Source organism: Pseudorasbora parva, chromosome 20 (genome assembly GCF_024679245.1).
Source record: "Pseudorasbora parva isolate DD20220531a chromosome 20, ASM2467924v1, whole genome shotgun sequence".
NCBI classification, from domain to species: domain Eukaryota; kingdom Metazoa; phylum Chordata; class Actinopteri; order Cypriniformes; family Gobionidae; genus Pseudorasbora; species Pseudorasbora parva.
In genome coordinates, this window is record NC_090191.1 from 18,189,401 (window position 1) to 18,216,956 (window position 27,556).

Consider the following 27,556-nt stretch of genomic DNA (forward strand, 5'->3'; position numbering starts at 1 on the left):
CGGTCTTTCGAATCGGCTTTGACCGCGACTCTGGAAGACTTGGGAGTTGAGCTTTTCTCTGAGAAAAGAAAAAAGAACAGCACTGAAGTCATTCTTAAGAAGGGAAGATATGTTCTGAGTTTTGCCGACCGGATACGGCAAAAGTTTAATCTGAGAACTAGCTCTGCTTCACCTTCATTGCTCTGGTTGGTTGTAGCGTTTATCCTATTGCGTGAAGAGGGAGTTTGAAAGACAACTGTTTATCCCGCCCCTCGAATTGAGCCCTGTCAATGGTGAGTTTCCAGACCAGACATCCTGATGTGGGTCTCGCTTGTCAGGCTACTTCTTAAGTGGAACGAAGCTACTTTTTTTCCCCATCACGTGCAAACTAGTGCGGGTGAGTCCTTATTTGGGTTACTAAAATAATGAAATTATAGTTTTTAAGTAGAAAATAGTAATTTATGTAAAGAAATAAAATACAGAGTATAGTAAATTATATCTTTTTATAAAAATAAAAACAAACAACGATATCATCATCCATCGCAATGTTTTACTGTAAACATCGTCAACTGCCAATTTAGAGGACATCGCCCAACCTTACTGGGCACTTTACTCGGATGAGTGCGTGTGCACATCAACTAGAGCAAGAGCACTCCAATCAACATTCTTTGTTTGGATTACGGATGCTGTCGGCAGAGCTGTTAATTTGTTTTTAGACCACAAAATCAACAATGTCACTAAAGAAGTGTGTTTCTGAGTTGTGAGGGGAAAATAACCTTGTTCAGCATCCCAAATAAGAAATTAGTGGATGTAGTTTGTTTTTCCGGAGCAGCAACAGAGTTCTGCAAGTGTGTTTCTTTGTTCTTGGTCATGAGTCGAAATTGCAGGCAGTGAGTGAAGAGCATACAATGTAAACATAACAAACATGTCAATCAATCAATCAGTCAACTTTATTTATATAGCGCTTTTAAAATGACGATTGTTTCAAAGCAGCTTCACAGTATTAAACAGGACAATATTGCAACAAAATTTAATTTGGAGAAAACAGTGATGTTATCAGCTTATTTTAATTTATCATATAGCGACAATGTTGGCAGATCAATATTATAGTTTATAGAATTAAATAAGACATAATTCATTCATTTTATTTGCATTTTATTTGCATTTAGTTTAATAACTTGGATCATAATTTTAGTGTCCCCAACTGAGCAAGCCAAGCCAAAGGCGACAGTGGCATGGAACCAAAACTCCATCAAGGCATGGATGGAGAAAAATAAACCTTGGGAAAAACCAGACTCAGTCGGGGTGCCAGTTGTCCTCTGGCCTATTAAAAACAGTGTATGATTATTATTCTGGCAACTTTACAGGTCAGAAATCATATTAGATCGGAATATTCTACATTTCTTGTTATCACGCAAGAGACGGGTTTATTTAGGATGGCGCGTCGATTACACAAGAGTATAAATACTTGAAAGATCAGAGTTATTGTGTTGGAGACGGGTTTATTGAGGATGTGCCGGTGAGGCAAATTCAGAGGAGACACCAATTGACACAGCTTTTGTAGTAAATGCAGCAGCGTGGTTTCTGAACTTGATTGATTATGAGGTGTTTAATTTAATGCAAGAAATATTGCGGAGGTAACTTGAATAGGTTAACATTTTATAAAGTGTACTTTACTAAAATATTGGCAGAAATGTAATTTCTATATTTCTATAGTGAATGTAGGTGTATTTTGTATTTGGTTATGTGAATATGCTATAATTTATTGGATTTTGTACTTTGTTTTTATTCAGTTGCTTTAGGGGGCCCCAGATTAGATGAGACAGTATCTCGGCTACTAGCATATGGTGTGATGCAGTGATGACAGTACCAGTTGATTTCTTTTTGGATATTGCATAGCACGTGTGGACTTTACAAGTCTTTATGGTGGTACTAGAAACAGCTGAGACTGTTACTTCCACTTTTAGACTCTAGTCTAAATGAGTCCACCTGGCCCCCTTGTTGCTGTTATTTTGTTTGTATCTTATTAGCATTTATTTTTATTGTATTTTGTTATATTGATTTATTTTGTGTTTGTTACTTATGTATTGGATTCTATACAAGTTTAACAAAGTGTTCTATTCAAGTGTTTTTTTTTTAACGAAATAAAGACCATGTACTGCACCAGAGGCCCAGTTTTAATTTAATTGAACTACTTGAGCAGGTTTACTGCCCCCTATTGGTGTAAGCCAGGTTAGCTATTTGACCACCACCCTAAAACAGGTATAATTCATTTATAGAGGGATGACATCAGAACGCAGAAGACTAATTTTCAGGTTTTTCAATTTATAATTAAAATAAAGTGTGTGGTAAAAATAATGTCATACTTCCTTAGTTCAGATTGGATCAGATCAGCATTTTCTAAAGGTTTATTAGGTTTTAACTTTTTGATCCCCACTTTGTTTTAAAGCGCCAATGGAAATTGTCAAAGGTTTTAAAACATGTATGTTTTAAAACATTTATGAGAGGGATAAGACCATTTATAATCACAATAAAATGAATAGCATTATTACAATCATAATAGCATTATGTGAAATAATTTGCTCTCCTTGACATAAAAAGTGAATAAGAAAGTTTTCAAGGAGTGAATAACTACAACTTACAAGGAACTGAAGTCTTTGTCTCTCTGACTCAGGGGTGAATTCTGTGGACACAGGAATAATCTCTCCATTTCTGATTATAATGGCTCTGAGGGGTAAAAACACACACACATACAAAATGATAAAATCTGTACATCTGTACATACAAGTGTATAAATATCTAAAATATGTCTTACCTGCTATCTCCAGCATTGGCAACATACAGCTTTCCCAGCAAGAAGACAACTACAAGCACAGTGCAGCCACCAGAGATGTTGTATATAGATTTTTCCCTCTCTATTTGGACATCCTGAAATAAACACAAACGCATAAAAATATGGAGATGAAATAAAAAAAAGCAATTAAAAAATAAACAATAACTAAATGTGTTTGGATAAATTATGTTCAGAATCATTGAAAAATATCTTGTATATGCAGACCTGTGGCCACACATCAGCTGAATTTTATACATTTTATGCATCAAAAAGAAAAAAGTTAGGCTAATGAGAAATATAATGTTTCAACAATTATTTATTGATATTATTATAATTATTAATAGGAAATTAAAATATTTATTGGGTTGTCTTTTACCATATTGTTTTTGCTGCTGCTTTATAAAACAAAAAGCAACAAGTCTTACAGTTATTTTAACATGGTTAAAGGTGTTATAGCTAGAGTGTTGAGTTCTTTAGCAATAGTGTGAAGACACTATATTGCCATTTACAGTATGTGGATCAGTTTAAGCATCTCCCAATTGCTTAAGTTATAATGATACCGGTGAGTTGTAGCAAGTGGTCTACACGTAAGGTCTACACTTTCCACTCAATGTATGCCGTATGGCTCTTTACTCCTTATTTTTTCTTCCTTTTTCATCAGTCAGACTTTCTGTCTTCAAACCTTTTACGCTTCTTCAGCCATACAGGTACTGACTCTCCTTTTGGTAGTTGGAAAAGAATGAAAATAAGTGTGGCTCCATTGTCTAATTTTCACTCTTTGCATAACCATGCTAAGCTAGTGTATATATACGCTAATAGCATAGTGTTGCCTAATCTACAGGGGTGGCAACCAATGACGCAGAGGATTCTCTCTGATGTCACCTAATTTCAGCAAATACACTGAGAGGGTTGACCCGCATATATAATTAAAACATACGCACACATTGATACAATCTTTATCTCATGTAAACACCATGTCACCAAAGTACACTTTATTTGAGTGCTGGATACAATTTTATTTATGCATTGTTTGTTTTATTTTATGTATTTGTAAAAAAAATATTTTAAAAAATATGTGAAACTTTTTGTGCTGCCATTTTGGGCAGGACTCCTTGAAAGAAGAGATTGTATATCTCAATGGAATTATCCTGGTAAAATAAAGGATAAATAAAAATGTCTTCATTTGTAAGAACTATAACTTACTGTAACTGTGCAGTTGGGGAAGAAGGAGAACTGAAATGGGGATCTTTTGAAGCAGTTTTAATGAATCAAAATGAGATAATCCTGACAGATATGAAATAAACAAAACACAGTATAACAGATTTTCAAAAACAAAGACAACAACTGACAAAAGAAAAACACAGAAACACAGGCTATATATACACAGAAACGAGCAACTAAACTAGACACAGGTAAACAATGATTTAATAAGGAAACTAATCAGTGACTATGGAAACAAACTGAAACAGGAAATAAACACAGGGAACAGAAATGACAGGAACCAAAAAAATTAACTGTCTCAAAACACAATTCACAAAATAACTAGGTATATTTCGAAGAACTCACTTTATGTGTGCATTAAGACCTATCAATCATCATTACAGGGCCATCATCAGGCTAAATTATTATAGGACAAGGTAGACTTTGCCAGAAGTACATCCAGGGCTGGATTGGTAATCTGGTATACCGGACATTTTTTTTTTTTTTTTTGTACCACTGACAGCATGCAGGATCAGCGTCCCATTGGTTTGTCTTCTGAATTGACAAGCCGAAGCAAGAGAGACCTCCCCTCCAAATTAGGCGTTTTTTCTATTTATTTATTTACTATTTTAGCGCATGGAACTGCAAAAGGCGAATATCTGCACAGCGCAGCCGCTGATGAACGTACGCCGCTTTTAAATGCTGCTCTATGAATGGCACTTTGACTCTGAATTAGTTCCCTATATCGAGGGAACTTCGCACTGCGTCGAAACGACGAATTTGGGGATGCTCCCTAAGCATCAACGCATCTGAAGTATGAATGAAACTAGTCCAATTCTTATTGGTCCTACGTCATGACGTAGATGTGACGGCATACCCGGAAGCTATAAAGGGGAGCCCAGCGCATTGTAGAGTCAGTTATCGCTCTTCAGCATAACGCTCTGTGTGTGTTTGAAAGACTATCTGTCTATTTTCTGTTGTCTGTCCCATATATATACATATATTCAAAAGTAAAGAGACCTATAAAGTACAATGTCAAGTACTGAGTTTAAGAGATATGTGCACCTGTGTCCCCGCTTCATTTCGGGAGCGGACACGCACTTTTTATGTGTACAGTGCCTGGGCGTTCAGCATGCTCAAGCGGCTCTCAAAAAGAGGTGTTTTAATATATAATATGGGATTCGGTTTCGATGCGGGCGCAACTGTCCCCCGCACGATTCAATTCCATTCTGGCGATAGTCTCAAAGATAAAGCTGGGCCAAATTATCACTGTAAAACACTTTCAGATAATGTTGGAGCATCTAGCAGCAGCGTCCAACGTCATTCCGTTCGGCCTGCTACAAATGAGGGCCCTGCATTGGTGGTTGAAAATCAAAAGGTTTTCCCCCAGAGGGAACCCATTCCGTATGATCAGAGTCACACGCAAATGCTTTTGGGCTCTAGGTATATGGAAGAAATTTTGGTTTCTGTCCCAAGGGCCAGTGCTGGGAGCATCATGTTGCCGGAAAACCACTACAACAGATGCCTCCCTCACTGGCTAGAGCGCGGTCATGGAAGGCCGCTTTGCGAGGGGTCCATGGGAGGACCGTCATTCGACATGGCACATAAATTGTCTGGAAATGATGGCGGTCTACAGAGCTCTCAGGAGTTTCTTCCCGGAATTTTGCGGACACCACGTTCTGGTCCGTACGGACAATATGGCAGTCGTGGCATATATAAACCGCCAGGGGGGGTTGAGATCGCGCCCACTATGCAAACTGGCACATCTCATTCTTCGCTGGTCGCAAGAGAAACTGTTATCCCTCAGGGCAATGTATATCCTGGGGATACAGAATCAGGGGGCAGACATACTGTCTAGACAGGGTGCTGAGGCCCGGGGAATGGCGGCTCCACCCAGAGGTGGTGGAGGCGTTATACAGGAGGTTTGGCCCAGTGGAAGTGGATCTGTTTGCGTCTGGAGAGACGTCCCACTGTCCGCTGGGGTTCTCCCTCACGCATCCAGCACCGCTGGGGTTGGACGCCACGGTACAGACATGGAAGAGGCTGTGTCTGTGCGCATTTCCCCCTATTGCTCTGCTCCTAGGGGTCCTGAAGAGAGTTCGGCAACAAGGAGTCAGTCTCCTTCTGGTGGCTCCTCGTTGGCCGACCCGAGTATGGTTCTCGGACATAATAGCTCTGCTGGTGGATCACCCGTGGCAGGTCCCTCTGAGGAGGGACCTCCTATCGCAGGCAGGGGGCACAATATTTCACGCCCCCCCCCAGACGTTATAGCAGACCAGACTTAGCTTTAGGGCCCCATCTACTAGGAAATTGTACAGCCTCAAGTGGAATGTCTTCGTCACTTGGTGTAGAGAACGTGAGGTGGACCCAATTAACTGCCCAGTGGCTTCAGTGTTGGAGTTCCTCCAAAATCGTTTCTCTGCAGGGCTTACCCCGTTCACACTTAAGGTGTATGTGGCAGCTTTTGGAGCTTTCCACGCTCCATTAGGCGATGGGCCTTTGGGTAGGCACCATTTGGTTGTACGTTTCCTCCGTGGGGCACGGAGAATGAGGCTTGTAGTGCGTACCAGAGTTCCTACATGGGATTTGGCAGTGGTTCTCAAAGGTCTGGCAGAGCCCCCCTTCGAACCACTGGATGCAGCGGAACCTAAGAATCTGACGCTTAAAGTGACGTTCCTCCTAGCCATCACTTCTCTTAGGAGAGTGGGGGATCTTCAAGCCTTGGCCATTACGCCAACCTGCTTGGAGTTTGCCCCGGGAGGAGTAAAAGCCGTACTGCACCCTAGACCAGGCTATGTGCCTAAGGTCTTGTCCAGTGTGGTCAGGTCCTTAGTTCTTCAGGCATTTCATCCCCCGCCTCACGCGACGGTGGAAGAAGGGAGACGGTTCCTTTTGTGCCCGGTTCGGGCCTTAAGGATTTATCTGGAAAGGTCAGCTCAGTGGAGGAAATCAGACCAGTGTGTTTTGGCTGTATCAACCCCTACTATTAGTAATCGGTTTGTGCAGGCGATAGCTTTGGCATATCAGGTGCGCAATCTGCCTTCACCTATTGCCTTGAGAGCCCATTCTACCAGGGGCATGGCCTCCTCGGTGGCCCTTCTCAGTCCCAATGCAGGACATTTGTGAAGCGGCCGGTTGGGCTACTCAGCACACGTTCATAAGATTTTACAGCTTACACCTCCCTGCGACACCCGGCGGCAGGGTACTCCAGTCCTAATTGTGCCTGGTCTCCAGCTCACAAAAGGGCAGGCGTATCCTTGGTGTGGGCACTCGTTCCCCAAATTCGTCGTTTCGACGCAGTGCGAAGTTCCCTCGATATAGGAAACGTCTCGGGTTATGTATATAACCCTTGTTCCCTGAGAGGGAATGAGCACTGAGTCTCGTCACCACATGAGAGCGTTTTGCTTCATCGCGATAATTGACGCTACAATGCGTCGGGCTCCCCTTTATAGCTTACGGGTATGCCGTCACATCTACATCATGACGTAGGACCAATAAGGATTGGACCAGTTTCATTCATACTTCAGATGCGTTGATGCTTAAGGAGCATCCCCAAATTCGTCGTTTCGACACAGTACTCGTTCCCTCTCAGGGAACAAGGGTTATATACATAACCCGAGACGTTTTTTTACAATCGTGTGATATGGGAACATTACAGGTTCTGTGTTGAATCAGCTAAAAACAGCTGTGAGCATGTATTTATTACGAGGTAAAGTGGAAAACAGCAATACACACAAACGTTTCACATTTACCTTGCAGCTACTAACAGAGAATAAATATGGTGTTTTGGAAGAAACATTTATTAAAAATGTTGCTATTATTACTTAAATTAATATTGCAGAATATAAATAACTTTCACAGAGGCTGTTTGCTTATTTTCTACAGGTGTTTACAATTTTTATTAATTACAAATATAATAGTTTATTATATGTTTTATATATTTTAGAAACCATATTGCCATTTAATGAGGAGCAAGGTTTTTACAGTCTATTTTTTACCCTGTGAGTGACTACCATAATCTTACATTTAAATGAAACTGGGCTATAGTTAAACTACAGTCTATAAAACAGCTTTAAAGTCTGGATCCCATGAATTAAAGGGGTACTTCAGCGCTGGGAAGATGAATCTGTATTTAAACTGGGTCATCAATGCAGTAGAAATGTGAAATAATTTTTGAATTTGGTGTCTTCTAGACTGAAAAAAGACAGAAAATGTATTTTTGTCTCATGGGGATGAAAGACTACAATTCCCAGAATGCTTCGCTGCCCTGCGAGGACATTCCCAACGCCACCAACTTCATTAATGTGACTGAGTTAGAGAAGACACTACAATTAAAAACTGAACGTGTCTGTTCAATATAATGAGTGAGTCACCGCGCGAGTATCACAGCACTGAGCACTAACTGCACGAGTGATGAGAGCTGAGGTAATCGTGACTACACTCGCGGCATACATTCACAACGCGAGTTAAGTCTGGCGCATTTCAGTTCATGCCTTTGCAAGCTTAACTTTCATAGAAATGAATTTGAGAAGTTAAAAGACTTACATTGCTCACCATAGCTCCATTTAAATGATCCTGTAACTGCAAGCTGAGCTCTCCCTGCAAGCTGAGTGTTATCTCCCATCCCCCATGCGCAGATTCAAAACATGCGGAAATGGCTCCCTCTGCTGGCTGTAGTCTTTAGCCTCTGGGCAAACATTCCTCCTATGATGCAAAAATCGTCAATTTGCATCATAGGAGGAATTTTTCCAGAAATAAAATGCATAAATCTCTCGTCTCAGGGAGATATGAGGGGGGAAAGCACAATCATTTGAATATACTCCAGGGTTTATACTTATACAAAGCCATATGCTAATCGCTGAAGTAACCCTTTAAGGAAAAACTTTTTTTTTCCTCATTAAAAGTTTTATTAACTCTTTAATAGATCTAATGAAATTTAATTAAATTATATTTCAATGATAGCCTCATGAAAGATAGATATCAATGTCTTACTTAAATTATGTGTTAACTCTTAAAATTATTCAGCCTAATGTCATTCCAAACCTAAATGAATTTATTTCTGTGTAGCATAAAAAAATAATAATCTGAGTCTGTTTGTCGTGTTCATACAATATTCAAATGGTAGCCTAACCGAAATGGCTTGGTTGCCAACATTCTTCAAAACATTTTCTTTTGTGTCTTTTGTCAAAAACATTTTCTTTTCTGTTCACGAAAATCATACAGGTTTGGAATGACACGAGAGTGAGTAAATTATGACAGCATTTAAAAGCAGAAAATTTACTTTACTGCATCCTAGCTCAAAATCATCAGTGCTTTACTGTCAAGTGCATTTCAGTGTGACAAAAAAAACAATATTAAGTTTATCTGCATTTGCAGCAAACTCGATAATATCTATCATTATTTGTCCTTGTCCTAGTTTTATTTATTTACTCCAATTTAAGGCCCCAACCCCAGCAAAAACATTCACAGGGAACTCATGGGCCGGATGGGCTAGGTTTGCCAGGGCCGAATTTTAGCCTCAGTCTAACCCTGAGTACATTTGCATGTGTTCATTGATAAAAAATAAAGTCATTTGAAGGTTAAGTTTGATTTGGACACGATCAGGTGAAAACAAAGTTGTTTACTGAGTTAATGAGTGAGCAAGGTTTATTTTATTTTTTGTTCCCAGACAGAGGTTCAGCATAGTTTATATTCTTCCACAAGACCTATATTAAATAACTACTGTAAGGACAACCCACAAATTTCACAAAACAGTAAGGTAATAAAGCTAATGTTTATTACCTGAAGTTGGTGTATTGTTTTTGTTGTAGTATTTCATTTGTCAGTTATTAGATGTGTGTAAGTTTGCATTAAATTAATTACAAATAGATTTCCAGGCATTCTTTTTCTTTGATTCCACATGATTGTGCGTAGTTTTTCTTAGCTATTTGCAAGAGTTTGGTCTTGTTCAGAATAGTCTTGTTTTCCTTGTTTTTGCTTGTCAGTTACAGTTTATTCAACATTAAGCATTTCTTGGTTCATTCAGTGTTGTAGAGGCAACCTTGATCGTGCTAATTCAGATTGGCACAGTTGGTTTTAAATGAATCTTGTTTATTTTAGTTTAGGACTTCAAAGTACAGGTTTTAGTAATCTGTACTTAATTGTGATTAAGAAAGTAATTTTTAACCATGATTACCTATTCTAGATTAATAATAAGTAATGCTAATTATTAACTCTTGTAATAATTTAAACCCTGTCCAGTATTTATTGTAAATATTGATAGATACTAGTGGCACCTCAGTTTATTGTTGAATATTATAAAACAGCATGCAATAATAACAACAACATATCTAGTATGTTTATATTTATTAAAATCATAAATGTATGCTGCCTTATTGGGACATTACTAGTCCCTATTTCTAAAGCCCCCCTACACCTTCCCCTATCTCTATTAAACTCTACCTACCAAAAACAAATCCAATTTCAATTAGGCCTATTAAAAGTTTGGAGAAAGGCATCACATCACTGCTGCTGTTATCTTGTATTCTTATGTAATGTTGTCTGACTCAGTCAGACAATGGTGTGCGGAATTAGTGTAAATAGCTTCTGCCAACAAGGCTATTTGTACCTGGCATAAATATAAATTAATTTTATATAGCTATTTAATTCTCTCCTGTCTAATACCATTTGAAGTGGAAAACTCTGTTCTGTTATGTAACTCAAACCACATCCAATTATTTTGTGGAAACTACACAGAGTTGGACCTCACCATATCCTTGAAGGCATTCTCCAAGGCACCAATCACAAGGCTTTCATGATGGATTTTCTTCTCCACAAAGAACCGTGTTGGAGGGGTGCAGGGGGAGCCAGGCGCACCAGTGGCCCCGCGTAGGGATGCAGCCCGGGTGAGGGTCCGATGTGTGCATGGGGATGGGTGGTGTTTGGGTTCATCACCCAATACAGTTGGCGGAAGGGATGTCAGGTTAGATAGGACCTCTAGTACAGATTGGAGTTGCTTCACAATGTGTTGGTGTAGAAGTCGGGAAGCCACCACTGCTGCTCCTGAACCAGCATGACCATCAAACAGTGCCCAGTAATGGAAGATCAGCCCTTCTGAGTCTTGTGGACAAACACAAGCCTACATAACACAACACAGCAAAAACAACAGTAGTTTATTAATTTCGCTTATATTAGATTGACAAATATTAAAGTAATAAGCCCAAATAAGCTGTGGTTTACAGTAATTCTAGAACAGCTGAGAGTTTTTCTGTGTACTTCTACTTTAAGTAGTTTTCTTCCGGTGGCGTGCGCTGCAAGATGGCCGCACAGCACTAGGCTCCTGACCAAAACTTCCTTATTTAAGTTTTTGTTTGCACATTGAGGAAATATAAAGCCAGCGTTCAATAACTTGATGAGTCAACTTCAAAAATGGCAACTAGCAAAAAATTGATGTCTCCTCAAAAATCGTCTGGTGGATGCAAACGCCTCAAAACGCTCGAGGACGACGTCCTATACTCAAATGTAAACTCACCTAAACCACGATAGATGATATTCCGGCTCCTCCGTTATCCCGACAGGCAGGCTATTCTTCAAGGAGCCCGGAAAGCTAAACCCACTCTGCCCGGAGGAGCGCGGCTGGAATTCTATGCTGATTACAGTCATGAGACTGCGGAAAAGAGGAAGGCATTTTCGTCCGTTAGATTCAAGCTTCACCAGAAAGGCGCTGACTCTTTCCTGATCTACCCAGCATCGCTGCGAGTCATATTCCATAGGCTATTTTCATAAAGATCTTAATACAGCTCTAATAACGGTTTTACCTAAACCTGACAAAGATCTTTCTGACTGTTCTAATTATAATATATATTTCCTTGATTAATGATGATTTTAAAATTTATGCCAAAGTTATTGCCAAACGTCTACAATCAGTAATACATAAATTAATTCATCCAGATCAATCAGGGTTTATTACGGGACTTTGGCTTCAGATAACATTCGGAGAGTGCTACATATCATTGCAGAATCAGAGGAATTAGAAACACCCAGTGGCCTTCTATTTATTGATGCTGAAAAAGCCTTTGATCGGCTGGAATGGACCTACTTATGGTATACACTTAAAAAATTTAATTTTGGAGACCAGTTTATCAGAATGATACAAACTCTATACACTAACCCCATGGCCAGGGTATCTACTGGTGGACTCATCTCGGACACTTTAAAAATGAATAGAGGCACAAGACAGGGGTGCCCGCTTTCCCCCCTCATGTTCGACTTATCAATAGAGACTCTGGCTCAGTTTGTTAGACAGTGTAAAATTTGTACCCCGATCAAGTTAGGCTTAACAACCCATTCTATTTCCCTGTATGCGGACGATACTTTATTATTTTTATCTGATATACAACGCTCTCTACCTATTGCCCTCCAAATCATAGAAGAATTCGGTATACTATCTGGGTTTAAAATGAATCACTAAAACTATTTGAATGCCCCTCAAATCGAATGGTTTTAATTTCTATATTCCACATAATATTCAGGTATCAACACAGGTCAAATATTTAGGGATTGAGCTGAGACTCACTTTGCCCCTTATTTCAAAAGTTAATTACATGTCAATTTTTGGAAAAGTTGAGTCAGATATTTTAAGATGGACATGTTTGCCCTCTTCACCATCTGCCCGAATCTCAACTATAAAAATGAATATTCTTCCCCGCATTAACTTTATTAGCTCTATGCTTCCTCTCCCCCCACCAGTAAATTATTGGAAAAAGCTAGATTCTTTGTTGATAAGATATATTTGGAATGGGAAACGTCCCTGTATTAAATGGTCTACACTTCAAAGAAGTAAAATAAATGGTGGATTGTGTTGCCCTAATTTTAAATTGTATCATTGGTCCTTTATCCTGCTCTCGGTGGAGAAATGGTTTGATCCAGACTCACAGCCTTCATGGAAGCAAATAGAAAAAGAGCGCATTGCACCAATCCGTTTGCAAGATTTTTTATTTTCAGGCCTATCACACAGGAAATGTTCATTATATTACGGTCCTGTACTTTCCTACACTTTGCAAATATTTAAAAAGATAGAAGCCTGTTGTTCACCTAAAATCATATGGCACGCTCAGACTCCTATTTGGCACAATCTGAATTTACTTTCAGGTGGACAACCTTTTGTACAACCATCCTGGGCTAATAAATGGTATACTACACTCTAAAAAATGATCGTGATTTTAACGGTGTAAGGTTGTAATATTCTACGGTTAAAAACTGTTATTTGGTAAACAGAAAGTTTCCGTAGGAAACAGTACAGGTTCCGTACTATATACAGTGAATAACTGTAATAGATCTAACCTTATGCCTGTAAAATTTACAGAAAAACAATGTAAAATCCCAACAGAGTATTATTGGAAACCCCAAAACATATATTTTTTGTTTAAATCACAATGAACTTTTGTAAACTGTTAAACAGAATATTGTGTTATATTTACAACAATATGTGATTATAAACACATTTGTTTGTTAAACCTACAAATATTGGTATCAAAAACAGAGTAATACTGTAAAAACTATTTTGTTAATTTGATATCTTAATATTATAAAAAGTAAAGTTTTAGTCAGTTGTTCTTAGAAATGTAAGTCATTTTACAAGTTTATGCACTTAAAAAAATGTCTAAACATGTATTTGAATTGCATATAAATGTTCCATGCATTTTGATTATGCAATTTTGACAAACAAATTAATAAACGTAATGAAAATCTTATTTGTAAATCAAACATAAATGAAACAGGTAAGATTCTCAGATGAGAAGCTCACTACTGAGTTAAAGTACCATTGAACCAGTGTTGAAGTTAATGAGATAATTAAGAGCCGATTGAACATTAATGATGAACACCTGATGATAATAATAAATAATAATAATAATAATAATAGATTTTATTTATAATGCACTTTTCATTCCGAAGAATCTCAAAGTGCAACAAAGGGGGGTAACACAAAAAATGAATAACAAGTAAAAATACAGAATACTACAAACAATCAACCAACACAGAAAACAGAACAGAAACAGAGCTGATGGTGAACAGAAACAGAGCTGATGGTGAACAGAAACAGAGCTGATGGTGAACAGAAACAGAGCTGATGGTGAACAGAAAACAGCTGATGGTGGAAGTCTCTGTTAGCTCCGCAGCACACTGTGGTCCACTCCATGTTTAAAATTTCTCCCAGCGGTGTGTCCTGATGACATCGCTGAGGCACGACAGCTGAAGACCAGATGATGGGTCTTCTTCATGATGATTCAAACGATGGGGATCGCCGCAGCACCATGCAGGAGGCAGAACATTCCTCCGGGCACTTCTGTGGACACACCGGGGCCGGCGCAGATGTCGCTCCACGGTCGCAATGCAGGACGGAACAGCGGCGCAGCCGAGAAGCAGAACATCCCAACATCATGCCGGACGCCGACGACGAGAGCCCGGATGACGCTAGCCCGGTGCAAACTTCAGCCACCATGCAGCTTAAGCCCAAGGGAGACCACCAGTGAGCACCCGCGGCGAGAAACATCAAATGTCCTCCAAACCAGAAACCAACCGCAGCAATTCAAACGTAAACATTAGAGAAGCGGTTGAAAACGGCGAAACGACGAACAACGAGTTCTCAGTGGCTGCCAGCAACAGTCCCAATTGTAGCTCTGACTGTTAGACTAGTCACAAACATAAGGAAATAAAATAAAATGTAAATCTAATAGTACATTAACATGATTTGTTGTGGGTGGAGAAGCGGCGAACAGACAACGCCAGCGTCCTCTCCCCCACGTTGCCTAGCAACCTGGTGATAATGAGCAGAATCACTGAAGGAAAGAGAAACATGAAAACTACAACTGACTTCAGACACAGCCTTAGATGAAATCAATTGAAGATAAAAGAAGACATTAAATCTCTGAAGATCTGATCAGAGGATTAAACAACTACACAAACAGCATTACCAGCTTCACACATTACTAACCAGACTGACTTTATTTGTGTAATTTATGTTTTAATGAAAATAATAGTATTATTTAAAGTCACCATAATGGTGAACAGTGTTTTCTTTAGTTGGGCTCTTGACCCTTTACTCTCCAACATTAGTTTTCTGGCTGCTTTAATTGTGTTTATAGCACTATTGTTATGGCATGGAAAGCAAAGCAAAAACATGGCCAGGTGATTTGGCTCTTTGTTCATGATGCTATAATCATCATCTAGTGATCACTGGTCTTTTTCAGAGTCTAAGGTCCTTGTTATGCGTGTTAATTTTGTTTTATTCATAATAGTGGCCAACTGGCTATTTCATTCTACAGCATGAGTTTCAGCAATCTAATAATATGCAGAGCTAAAAAATAAAAAAAAGTGCGCAAAAGGTTTTAATCTATGGCAATTATTAGACACAAACAGATATCAAGAATCAGTGTATGAATCTCAACAATGGTGACAATCAATGAAAAGCTTCGTGCTGCAGTGCATGCTGGGTACCACCAATCAAAACTCTCCCATGGGTCCCAGCATGCATTGCGGCATGAATAAATTATGCATCTGAATTGACGAATTTTCTTTGATTCTTGCTATTTTTTTTTTACTTTTGCTGTTTTTCTTGTGACGTTTTGTAGTAGCTTGTTTCATCCAGCTTCAGTCTTTTCTAGTTGAAAATAATCTTTTCGATCCTTTTCAATCTGGTTTCCGCCCTTTACATAGTACTGAAACTGCTCTAGTTAAGGTACTTAATGATTTGCTTCTCTCTGGTGATTCTGGTTCTCTATCTATGCTTTTGCTGCTTGACCTTAGCTCTGCCTTTGATACCATCTCCCATCAACTACTCATTCTGCGCCTTTCGGATGTGGGTATTTCTGGTGCTGCTCTTTCCTGGTTCTCCTCCTATCTCTCTGACAGACTGTTCTACATTTCTCTTCAGAATTTCCGCTCACCCACTGTCCCCCTGAAGCAAGGTGTCCCTCAGGGATCCGTTCTTGGGCCATTATTATTTATAATCTATATCATACCTCTTGCTGAGATCCTACGCCGTCATGGTTTTAAATATCATTTTTACGCTGACGACATTCAATTATACACTACCTGTACATCCACTTTATCATTCACAACCGACAAAATCTCTGCTTGTGTACATGAAATAAAATATTGGCTTCATTCAAATTTTCTAAAACTCAACATGGACAAAACTGAGATTATTTTCACTGGACCTTCATCACTCACTAATAAAATTCCCACCAACTTCACCTGTGAGACAGCTGGTACTCTTATCAAACCATCTACTACTGTTAAAAATCTTGGTGTAACTTTTGATTCCTCTTTATCTTTCCACTCTCACATTAATTCCGTCACCAAATTAGCATTCTTTCATCTACGTCGCATCGCTCAGCTCTGTCCCTTTATCAGTATCTCTGATGCTGAAACACTCATCCATGCGTTTGTCACATCACGTCTTGATTACTGCAATGCACTTTTCATTGGCCTACCAGCTAGCTCCATTTCAAAATTACAATATATTCAGAACTCTGCTGCCAGACTACTCACACACACCAAACGTTCTGCTCATATTTCCCCAACTCTGCATGATCTTCACTGGCTTCCTGTGTCTTACCGTATTAAATTCAAAATCCTTCTTCTCACTTTTAAGTCTCTGCACGGCCTTGCTCCCCCTTACCTCTGTAACTTGCTTCTCCCCTTCAACCCTACTCGCTCTCTACGATCTGCTGATTCCAACTTTCTCGTTGTCCCTAGGCATCGCCTTGCTTCAATGGGGGGCAGATCATTCAGTGTAATAGCACCCAAATTATGGAACTCTCTACCCCGACCACTCCGTTTTGTTGCCACTATCTCTGATTTAAAATCCATGCTCAAAACACACCTCTTTTCTGAATGTTATAGGTCTTAAAGATGTTTTTTTTTTTTTTCTCACTCCGATTTCTGTATTATTATACTTGCACTCTCAATTGCCTACTGTTGTTCTGTCTACTCTGTTTGTCATTTGGCTTTATTGTTGTTTGTTTATTGTAAAGCGTCCTTGAGCTCTGGAAAGGCGCTATATAAATAAAACTTATTATTATTATTATTATTATTTCATGTATTATTTAAGAGTAGATGTTTATCTGAATTTTTTTTTTTTTTTGCTTGTCACCATTGTAGAGATAGATACACTGATTCTTGATGTCTGTGTGTGTCTATATAATGCTGTAGTTTAAAACGTTTTTTTATAAACCTGCATATTGTGTGATTACGACAACAATACTTGATATCGTACTGTAAACCACATGGCTATTATTACACATACTACACAATTAACACATTACCTTTATAACCAGAGCATTAGAATCTGAATGAGCTCAGTGATTCAGCCATTACATGTTGATTATATAATCATCATTTAAGAGTCAAATCACCTGGCCATGTTTCTTTCTTGGCTTTCCATGCTGTAACAAAAGTGCTTTGTAAACACAGTTAAAGCAGCCAGAAAACTAATGTGAAAGAGACAAGGGTCAAGAGCCCAACTAAAGAAAACACTGTTCACCATCATGGTTATCATCAGGTGTTCACCACTAATGCTCAATCATCACTTAATTATCTAATTAACATCAACACTGCTTCAATGGTACTTTAACTCAGTAGTGAGCCCACACATGAACACCGGGAAGTGTTAATTTAACATGACAATTTTTGTGTGCTTTTCCATAATTCTTAACTGTTTAATTTACGTATAACTGGCATATATCAATCACATTCAGTTTATTAATACATTTACACAAATCTTACCTGTTTCATTTATGTATACTTAAATATAAGAATCACATTAAGTTTATTAATTTGTTTATGTAAAAAAAATCCAAATCCATTGAAAAATTGATATGCAATATAAATACATAAATCTTATGCTTTTTGTTTCCTTTTTTCTTTTAGTCTTTACATTTAATGTAATACTTACTGGTTTTATATTTATGTAAAAAAAAAAAAAACACAAAAAAACAGTGCCTCCTCTAACCACGCCTAATTTTGAATTTCATAGTGTGCATAGTTTCATAATTCTCTGGTAACGGCAGCTGCAGCGTTTTCCCGTAAAAACAACAGTTTTTCCCCGTAAAATTTACTGTTAAAAAACGGCAGCTGTGGTTGCCAGAACTTTACCGTAAAAAATACAGCAGTAACGTTTTAGGTTTTACGGGACAGCACCATATAATTTAAAGGTATAAGGTTTATAAAGGTTTATAACCATAATAATTATGGTTAAAAACCATTTAGTTTACAGGTTAAAACTGTATAATTTAAAAGTTTATACATTTTATTTTATTTTACAGTAAAACACCGTTAAATGTACAGTTTTTCGAAGTGAAAAAGAACAGGTCATTGTGTAATTAACAGTGAAAAACCGTTAATTGACATTCCCAGAATTCCCCACGTGACACTTCGCATTTGATGCATTTTCATTGAATTAACTATGTTTCTTTTTAGTTTTTCTAATCACGTATGTATATTAAGGTTTTATGTTACATCTAATATTGTTAAATTAATGTTTATTGCATTTTTAAAAATCATGTGTGTTACCATGATGGTGTTTGGTGTTTAGTGCTTGTGTGTGCACCTTCTATATGTTAATATTGTCCCTCCAAAAGCTGCGTGTGATGAGCTTTGATTCATCATGTGATTCTCATCACCACTGTAATTGGTGGCTGTCAATCTATATCAAAGGAAAATAACAGATATTAGCATTTCAATAAGTTGGTAATTTAATATTATTTCAGTTAAATTTTTTTTTTTACCATAATTGTTTATAGTGCACTGTGTACACATTATTATTACAATAAAAACTTTCAAATTATATGGTTTGGAACTGTAAAATGAACAGTTTTTAGCCGTAATTACCACATTATAAACCTTTAAATTATATGCTGCTATCCCATAAAATCTAAAATGTTACTGCTGTATTTTTTACGGTATAATTCTGGCAACCACAGCTGATGTTTTTTTACCGTAAATTTGATGGGTATTTTTTTACAGTGTAACATTAAATGATATAAATGGAGATGATTCAATCCTAGATTTTCAAAACTTAATTCAAAGATTTAACATTTCACCTAACACTCTATTTTTATATTTTAAATTACGTGCTGCATTAAAGGCCCATAAGGTTCCGTGGGGTGCAAACCTTCAAACTCACCCAGTGGTGAAATGGATTTGCAATGTCCCAAATAAAGGAGTTGTTTCTTACTTTTATTTATGCTTCTTAAATTTGAATGCAGGAACAGGGTATATACAGCAATCCTTAAGTTAAATTTACTATGTTTTAATACCTTTTTTACTACCTTCAGAATATTTTTTAAAAACATCATGTTTTTATTTTTTAAAAACATCATGGCAAGTGTTATTTAGCGACCTTTCTATTATTTACACAGATTTTGACATATATAACATAAATAATAAAAAAAAAAATAGATTTAGAATCGACACCAGGAAGAAATCTGTTATAAGTTATCATTCAGACACAGTAAAATAGATCTCAACATTCACAAAGGTTGGTTAAGGAGAAACATTACTGCATACACATTTTATTTCAATCAATAATTATTAATTCAGCAATTAAATTATTTAGTGTTTTTTTTCCAACAACAAAACCTGAGCCAAATATTACATTTCTATAACTGTGATAAGTTGTTGAATTTAACAAAATACTAAAAAATAGTGATGCCAATCGATTTAAAAACTAGATTAATCACACATTTTTTCTGTGATTAATCGCAATAAAAAAAAAAAGTTTTTGTACGTTTTTAATATAATAATTTCACAGTTAATCAAATTAATGTAGACACAACATAAAGACAGTATATTTTAAATACTTGTTTAAATGGCATCTTTTTATGAATGAAGGCCAGTAGCCTATTACTGATAGGCCTATTAATACAGCTACTGATTTTTTTTTTCTTTTTTTACATTTATTATTAGGCTTCAAAAATATAACCGTTTTTAATTTAAGTAAACTTAAAACAATGCTAACATAAACCCATAATAAATGTCATGTTTACTCCTGCCCTTCCTGTGTTAACAGTTAGGAAATATACAGAAATTTAATAAAGTTATCAAAGTTATATGCAGTCTGCACTGCATAAACTATAAATTAAATAGTTAATCCTTATTAAAGCTACAAAAGTTATTTAGTCAAGAGCAGCGAGTCATTTTCTCTGTTCCCTTTGTTCTTTCACTTTACTGACAGGAAGCTTTATTGACTGCTGTCCCTTTAAGAGCAGACAGACACGCGGATCTCACTGTTTATATGGATCGTGCCTCATACTCTCACAACTCTTTTTGTTCATTTTAGACTTTATATAAATCATTTAAGATTGCTGTTATGAGGATAGTCGTTGAAGATATGCCTTGAAACAAGTCTAAAATAAAACGTAAGCCAGCCACTTCTGTTGAGCGCACAGTGTTCTGGGATGATGCCGAACGACCACTGAATATGACGTCACTGTTATTCATATGAAATCACTGCTATATAAATGTCTTTGTGTGAATGAGTAGCGCCGTTTCGTCACTACACACTGAAGGGTGTATGATGCTCTTTTAACGGCCCACAAACCATATTTGGACATGAAGACATTACCATTTCAAGAGCTGATCATAGAGAATCCCTAATGAGAATTTTCAAGATTTTATTTAAAAACCAGTCAAACACCCTGAAACAGGACTCTTCACTGAAACATGTCTTCAATAAAGCCCGTCAAAATAAATGTTTGATTTAACTAAAAGAAATGATGACAAAAATATATTACTATTAGGCCTTACAATATAATGTATCGTCATAATAACAATAACAATAATAATAATAATAATAATTTAAACATTATTTAAGAATATATTTTTTAACCCAGGGTTTAATTTAGTAAATATCTGTTTTGCAGCACTTGCCAAAAAATAAAATGATAGAAGTTTGTTACATTTTATTTTATTTCCACTGTATATTTGTATTAAATCATAAAAAGAAAGAAAATTCATAGGACTCTATTATTCTTTTTTAATAAATTAATGATAACAAAGGAAATCCCGCACACTAAGATTTTGTTGAGATTTTTGGACATGGTTATCCTTCATCCCACGCACCTATCTATTACCAACAGGTGTGCGATGGTAATTGTGTTCTAATAAATGAATGATAAAAATAAGTTTTATCTAATTCATAATATTTTTTAAATTTTGTTGATTAGACATTGTTTAATTGACATTTTAATAAACAAAACAAACAAATGGTTTCAAGTTTGTTATAATAAAGCATTTGTTTAACCCAAAATTTAACGCCATTTTAATGATAATAATAACCATAATTTAATAATACAGTTTATTTATTAAATCATCGTTTAATGCAGTGATGCTGGAAAAACTCTGAGATGTTTTCTGAGATGGTTATTATATCGTGAAAATCTCTTTTTTTATCCCAACCCTACACAGGAGTCCCCAACAAGCTGTTAAAAAAGTAACTCAGTAACTTTTAATCTGAGTACATTTGAAACAAACTACTTTTTACTTTTACTTGAGTGAAGTTTTAGACCAGTAATTTTACTTGTACTTAAGTAAAATGGGATTGTAGTACTTTTACTTGAGTAGAATATTTCGTTACTCATTCGATCTCTGGTGTGATTGCGTTGTGAAGCATGTGATCAGTCTAATGGAGGTACTTAACGTCATAGGCGGGTGACGTCATAGACCCGGAAGGTAAAAAGCAGCATACTGGCAAACAGATGCTGCTAGCTTCTGTTGTCTTCAGAAAGCTCTTTGGTTAACATTGTCCTTTATCAGCTGGGTTTTTGTCTAAGTTCAGACTTTTTTGTTTTCATAAGCCTGCATCACTTACAAGCCTGCATCACTTACTGACACACTAAAAGAGAGACATATGGTGAGCGAACAGTGTTACTGAAAGTGTGTTTCTCCCTGCTCGTTACAACTTGAGTGGGGCATACACATTTGATGTGCAATGTTTGTTTAGGAGAACAGCATGCTCAGTCGGCTCTCGAGTAAATGTACTCACCAGCGGCTTGGCCATGGCCATATTCGACTGCCCGATATAAGATCTGAGAGAAAGCAAGGGGATTCCTCAGATTTAGCTCTGGGTAATAAAAAAAACAGCAAGTTCAAGCCTGTAGCTTCAGACTGTAGACTCTAGGGAGTCAGGGTTTTACAGCCGGTACTTCATCGTGCTAAAGAAGGATGGGGGCTGCGCCCTATTTTTAGATCTGCATGTCCTCAACTGCTCCGTAGCAAAACTCAGGTTCAGGATGTTTACACTGTAACAGTGTTAGCTGTTATCCTTGTATCTTATACATATATTCACCCTTAGGGGGCACGCTTGAGCGCTAAAACCCCTTGTATAAAAACTGAGAGTAGAGTAGAAGAATTCAGTTTGTTTGGAAGAGGAAAGCATGGTATTAACTTTGCACCTCCAGCATCACACATTTGGAGTCCTGATTGAGAAACTTTGTTTCCTGTTCAATCATATGGACTCTTTAAAGGTTACCATATTTGTATATTGTTGTGAGGAGTCTGCATGAATTACAAAGGCTCCACAGACATGGTTAGCAAATGACTTCTAACCCATGGATGGTTCTCCCTGGATTTCCTGAGGGAAGGTCAAATCCTGACTCGGTGGACTATTAATGTTTCAGTGGATGATCTGAAGAACACTTGAAGAGTTTCATATTCGTTTGGTTTGAGTGAGGTGAACTTTCACTGTAGTGATGCCATATGTACCTTAATAATCACTCATCTACAAGCCTGAGCTAAGCTGAGAAACATTTCATATTTGCATTGTCCTATGTATTTTTATTTATATATATTGATTTGTATCACAGACAATCTTGGTGTTTATATTTCTTTGATTTGCTGTATTGGTATTATTTCCATTTATTTTCATTTCATGTAAATGTATTACGCTGATTCTTTTTTTTTGGTGTACCTTAAACATTTTCTGTATATAAAGGTATAAGAATTGCATTTGGTCTCCTATCGTTTGTGACAATATACTGGGAAAAATAATAAGCTATGTTTTGGCAGCGTTAAGATAATAGTTGGTGGGCCCCTCTTTTTATTCAGATGTATGTAACTACGGGATGTTACATTGGACCGTGGTTATAACACTCAAACAGATTGCATCTCAGATCAGGTCCAAGGACTGGTTTGTCACGACAGATGAAACACATGAGATTTATTCACTTACCAATATCAGGTGTTTCCTTTTGGTCTAGCTCTTTCACCCTGCATGTTCATGAAGTGTGTGTACGTGGTGCTAACCCCCTGCATATGAATAACATATCCAGGCGTGAGTTGGAATTTTGTCTCTATGCAGGCCTGCTTATCAGAGCCTCACATAGGGTCGATCCTCTCAGCAGTAAAGGGGTGAAGCTAGACCGGTCACTCACTGTCTAACAAGTTTCAAGTTTTATTTATTTGTTACATACACAATTATATTGAGCATATATAACCATCAGTGAAATTTGAGTCAGGTCCGCTCCTATATATATATATATATATATATATATATATATATATATATATATATATATATATATATATATATATATATAAAAAAAATACAACACAGCTGAAAATTTACATAAATATAGAAATAAATAAAAAAAATCTAAAAGATTAAAAAATTAAAGATTCAAATAAAAAGTATGTATGCTGTACAATTAAATATAGAATGGAAATTTTCCATTCTATATTTAAGGCTTCTGTTGTCTCTTCCTGAAGTCTACAATCAGTTCTTTAGTTTTGCTCACATTCAGAGAGAGACAGTTGTCCTGGCACTATGATGTTAGTTTCTCTACCTCATCCAAGTATGCAGTCTCATTATTGTTGTGAATGAGGCCCAGAACCACAGTATCATCAGCAAATTTGATAATAGATGTGGAGCTGTGGGATGACATGCAGTCATGTGTGTAGAGAGAGTAGAGCAGGGGGCTCAGGACACAGCCCTGTGGGGCTCCTACATTCAGGGTGATGGAGTTGGAGGTGTACTGGCCTACTTTCACCACATGAGGTTTGCCGGTGAGGAAATCAAGAATCCAGTTATAGAGTGAAGAATTCAGGCCAAGATCCATGAGTTTAGAACCTAGCTTTGTGGGGACTATAGTATTGAAAGCTGAGCTATAGTCGATAAATAGCAGCCTTACATAGTTCCTGTTATTTATTTGTTACATACACAATTATATTGAGCATATATAACCATCAGTGAACAATCCTGTTCCATTGGGCCTGAAGTGAGGATGAAGTGAATTCAAGATGGCGGCGCGCACAGACGCAGCAGCTCTTTGCTCTCTGATACGGTGTTGTTTGATCATGTATGTTGTGTGTGTAAAGACGTGTTCTCAAGCAGGACACGCATATAGTTACTCAACCTTGCAGAATATCAGTCGAGGGTGTCGGATAAATGTTACGAGCTCGTTCCATCAGGCTCATAACATCCCGCAGGACATAGCGAGGCCACCGGGATCTGCTTGGATCGTTTTCGGGCCGGGAAGGCGACGCAGGCGGCGTCGAGAGAGACGGAAGAAACGGGGCTGCCGAGGAGGTCTACTGGCTCGACTGAAAAAGCGACCATACAAGCCAACGGTACCAAGCATCTTTCTCACCAACGCTAGATCCGTCGTGCACAAAATGGACGAACTAGATGTACTCATCGCTGGGAGTTCCACCATCCACGACTGTTGTGTGATGATAATAACTGAGACTTGGTTACACCCACTGATGCCGGACACGGTGGTACAGCTAGCAGAGCGTTCAATGCATCGATTGGATAGGAACAGTGACTCCGGTAAGAACGGGGGGGGGGGGGGGGGGGGGTGTATGTGTATGTACGTCAACATTGGCTGGTGTAAGAACAGTAGGACCATATATACACACTGCTGTCCGGACCTGGAAGCACTGACGGTATTGTGCAGACCCTATTATATGCCGCGAGAGTTTTCAGCAGCGCTTATTACTGCTGTGTACATACCACCGGATGCTAACGCTAGCACGGCTCTCGCTCTGTTACATGACTTGATTGACAGACAGCAGCAGGCCTATCCTGAAGGTGTACATATAGTTGCCGAGGACTTTAACAAGGTGTGTTTAAGGACTGTGCTCCCTAAATTTGTACAGTATGTACAGTGTGCCACCAGGGGGAAGAACACACTGGACCGTGTTTATTCCAACATAAAGCACGCATACAGAGCTGTGCCCATGCCACATCTGGGCTTGTCTGACCATCTTTCACTGCTCTTAATCCCAGCGTATACTCAGCTGATAAGACAAACTAAGCCAGAAAAGAAGAAAATAAGAATCTGGCCAGCGGATGCACTTATTCAGCTACAGAACTGTTTTGCACACACGGAGTGGAGTATTTTTGAGTCCCAGGACCTGGAACAATATACAGAGACCGTGTTGTGTTACATTAGGACCTGCACAGAAAATGTAACTGTTTACAGACACATTCGGGTTTACCCCAATAAAAAACCATGGATGAACAGAGAAGTACGGTCTCTGCTTTAAGCACGTAACTCTGCTTTCAGGTCCGGGGTCAAGGCCCAGTATAGCGCGGCGAGAGCGAATCTGAGGAGAGGCATTTAGGCAGCAAAAGAGGATTACAGGAGGAAAATAGAGGACCATCTGCAGCAGAACAACCCGCGGCAGGTGTGGCAGGGACTACAACATCTCACCAATTATAAAGGCAGATCATAGGTGGCTGTTGGTGGCGACGCTGAACTGGCAGAGGAGCTGAACAGTTTCTTTGCCCGTTTTGAGACAACAACATTACCTCCAGTCACCCTGCCTCCACCCTCGACCACATTGCATACTTTTGCACTACAAGAACACCAAGTGAGACGTGTGCTGAGGGCAGTGAACCCAAACAAGGCTGCTGGACCAGACGGAGTACTCGGTAAAGTACTGAAGGCTTGTGCAGACCAACTATCAGGGGTCTTTACAAGGATTTTTAACACCTCCCTTACACAAGCATCCATCCCCATGTGCCTAAAATCTGCCATAATTGTCCCTGTTCCCAAAAAACCTACAGTCAGTAGTTTAAATGACTATAGGCCTGTAGCCCTCACCTCAGTGGTCATGAAATGTTTTGAAAAACTTATCGCTGAGAACATCAATGCCAGCCTCGCTCACAGCTTTGATCCCCATCAGTTTGCATATAGAGAAAACAGGTCAACAGCAGATGCAATCAACACAACCCTTCATATCGCACTGAGTCACATAGAGCAGCCAGGAACTTATGTTAGAATGCTGTTTATCGACTATAGTTCTGCATTTAATAGCATCATACCAGCCACTCTTGTGGAAAAACTGCTGCACCTAGGATTTTCCCGTTCCATCTGCACCTGGATTTTGGACTTTCTCACAAACCGGCCACAGACTGTGAAAATTGGATCCCACACCTCCTCTACCATCACTACTAGCATCGGCTCCCCACAGGGATGTGTGCTGAGTCCACTCCTTTATTCCCTGTACACTCACGACTGTATTCCCATCCATCCCTCCAACACCATTATTAAATTTGCAGACGACACAACGGTGGTCGGTTTAATAACAGGAGGAGATGAGTCCAAGTACAGGGAGGAGGTCCAGGCACTGTATAAGTGGTGTAGCAACAACAACCTGGTGCTTAATACTAAGAAAACTAAAGAAATGGTCATTGATTTTAGGAGGAAACGGAATGTTCTTGTCCCACTACAAATTAACGGGGACGAGGTGGAGCAGGTCTTCACTTTTAAGTTTCTTGGGACAACCATCTCTGACGACCTCTCCTGGAACGACAATACAACGGCCATTGTGAAAAAGTCCCAGCAGAGGTTGCACTTTCTCAGGCTACTCCAAAAAACCAATCTGCGGAGAAATCTCCTAGTTACTTTTTATCACTCCACCATTGAGAGTGTCCTTGTATACTGCCTCACAGTGTGGTACTCTGGATGTTCAGCAGCAAATAGGAAGGCAATACAAAGAGTTATTAGGACTGCAGAAAAAATCATTGGTTGCCCGTTGCCTTCTTTGGAGGAAATTGCAAACAGCAGGTGTCTCCGCGGAGCCCGCAACATAATAAAGGATGACACCCACCCTGGACATGGACTGTTTAGCCTCCTGCCTTCTGGAAGGAGATACAGGAGTCTTAAAAGTAGGACAATCAGACTAAAAAACAGTTTCTATCCATGGGCCATAAGGATTCTAAACGGGAACAAGACATAATGTTGACTGTTTTATTCTTAACATGCGATACATTTTAAGGTGTATAACACCAATATATTTTTTTAATATATTTTTTTAACATGTTATGTGATTATTTTTATAGATGATTTTTCATTTAATGTTATTTATTTAACTTAAAATGTTTATGGTCTTCTTTGTTTTTTTGCTATTTGTGTGTGTGTTTTCAGTGATCAGATGGGCATTATAATTTCGTTGCATTGCAATGACAATAAAGCTTCTAATTCTAATTAATTCTAATTATTGCTGTCAATGTGCGTGAGAGAAGAGTGCAGGATATAAGAGATGGTATCATCGGTG

At 38.2% G+C, this 27,556-nt stretch overlaps 1 protein-coding gene across 1 annotated transcript in view; it reads right to left on the reverse strand.

The window, feature by feature from the left end:
• The window catches only part of LOC137049809 (protein phosphatase 1H-like), a 101,315-nt gene that overhangs the window by 46,621 nt on the left and 27,138 nt on the right, over nucleotides 1-27,556 (reverse strand). Inside the window, exons 3-5 of the mRNA XM_067428500.1 lie at nucleotides 10,761-11,129; nucleotides 2,795-2,907; nucleotides 2,622-2,706 (exon numbers count right to left, since the gene is read on the reverse strand). Coding sequence (XP_067284601.1) covers nucleotides 2,622-2,706; nucleotides 2,795-2,907; nucleotides 10,761-11,129 — 567 coding nt within the window. The remainder of the gene's footprint in view (nucleotides 1-2,621; nucleotides 2,707-2,794; nucleotides 2,908-10,760; nucleotides 11,130-27,556) is intronic.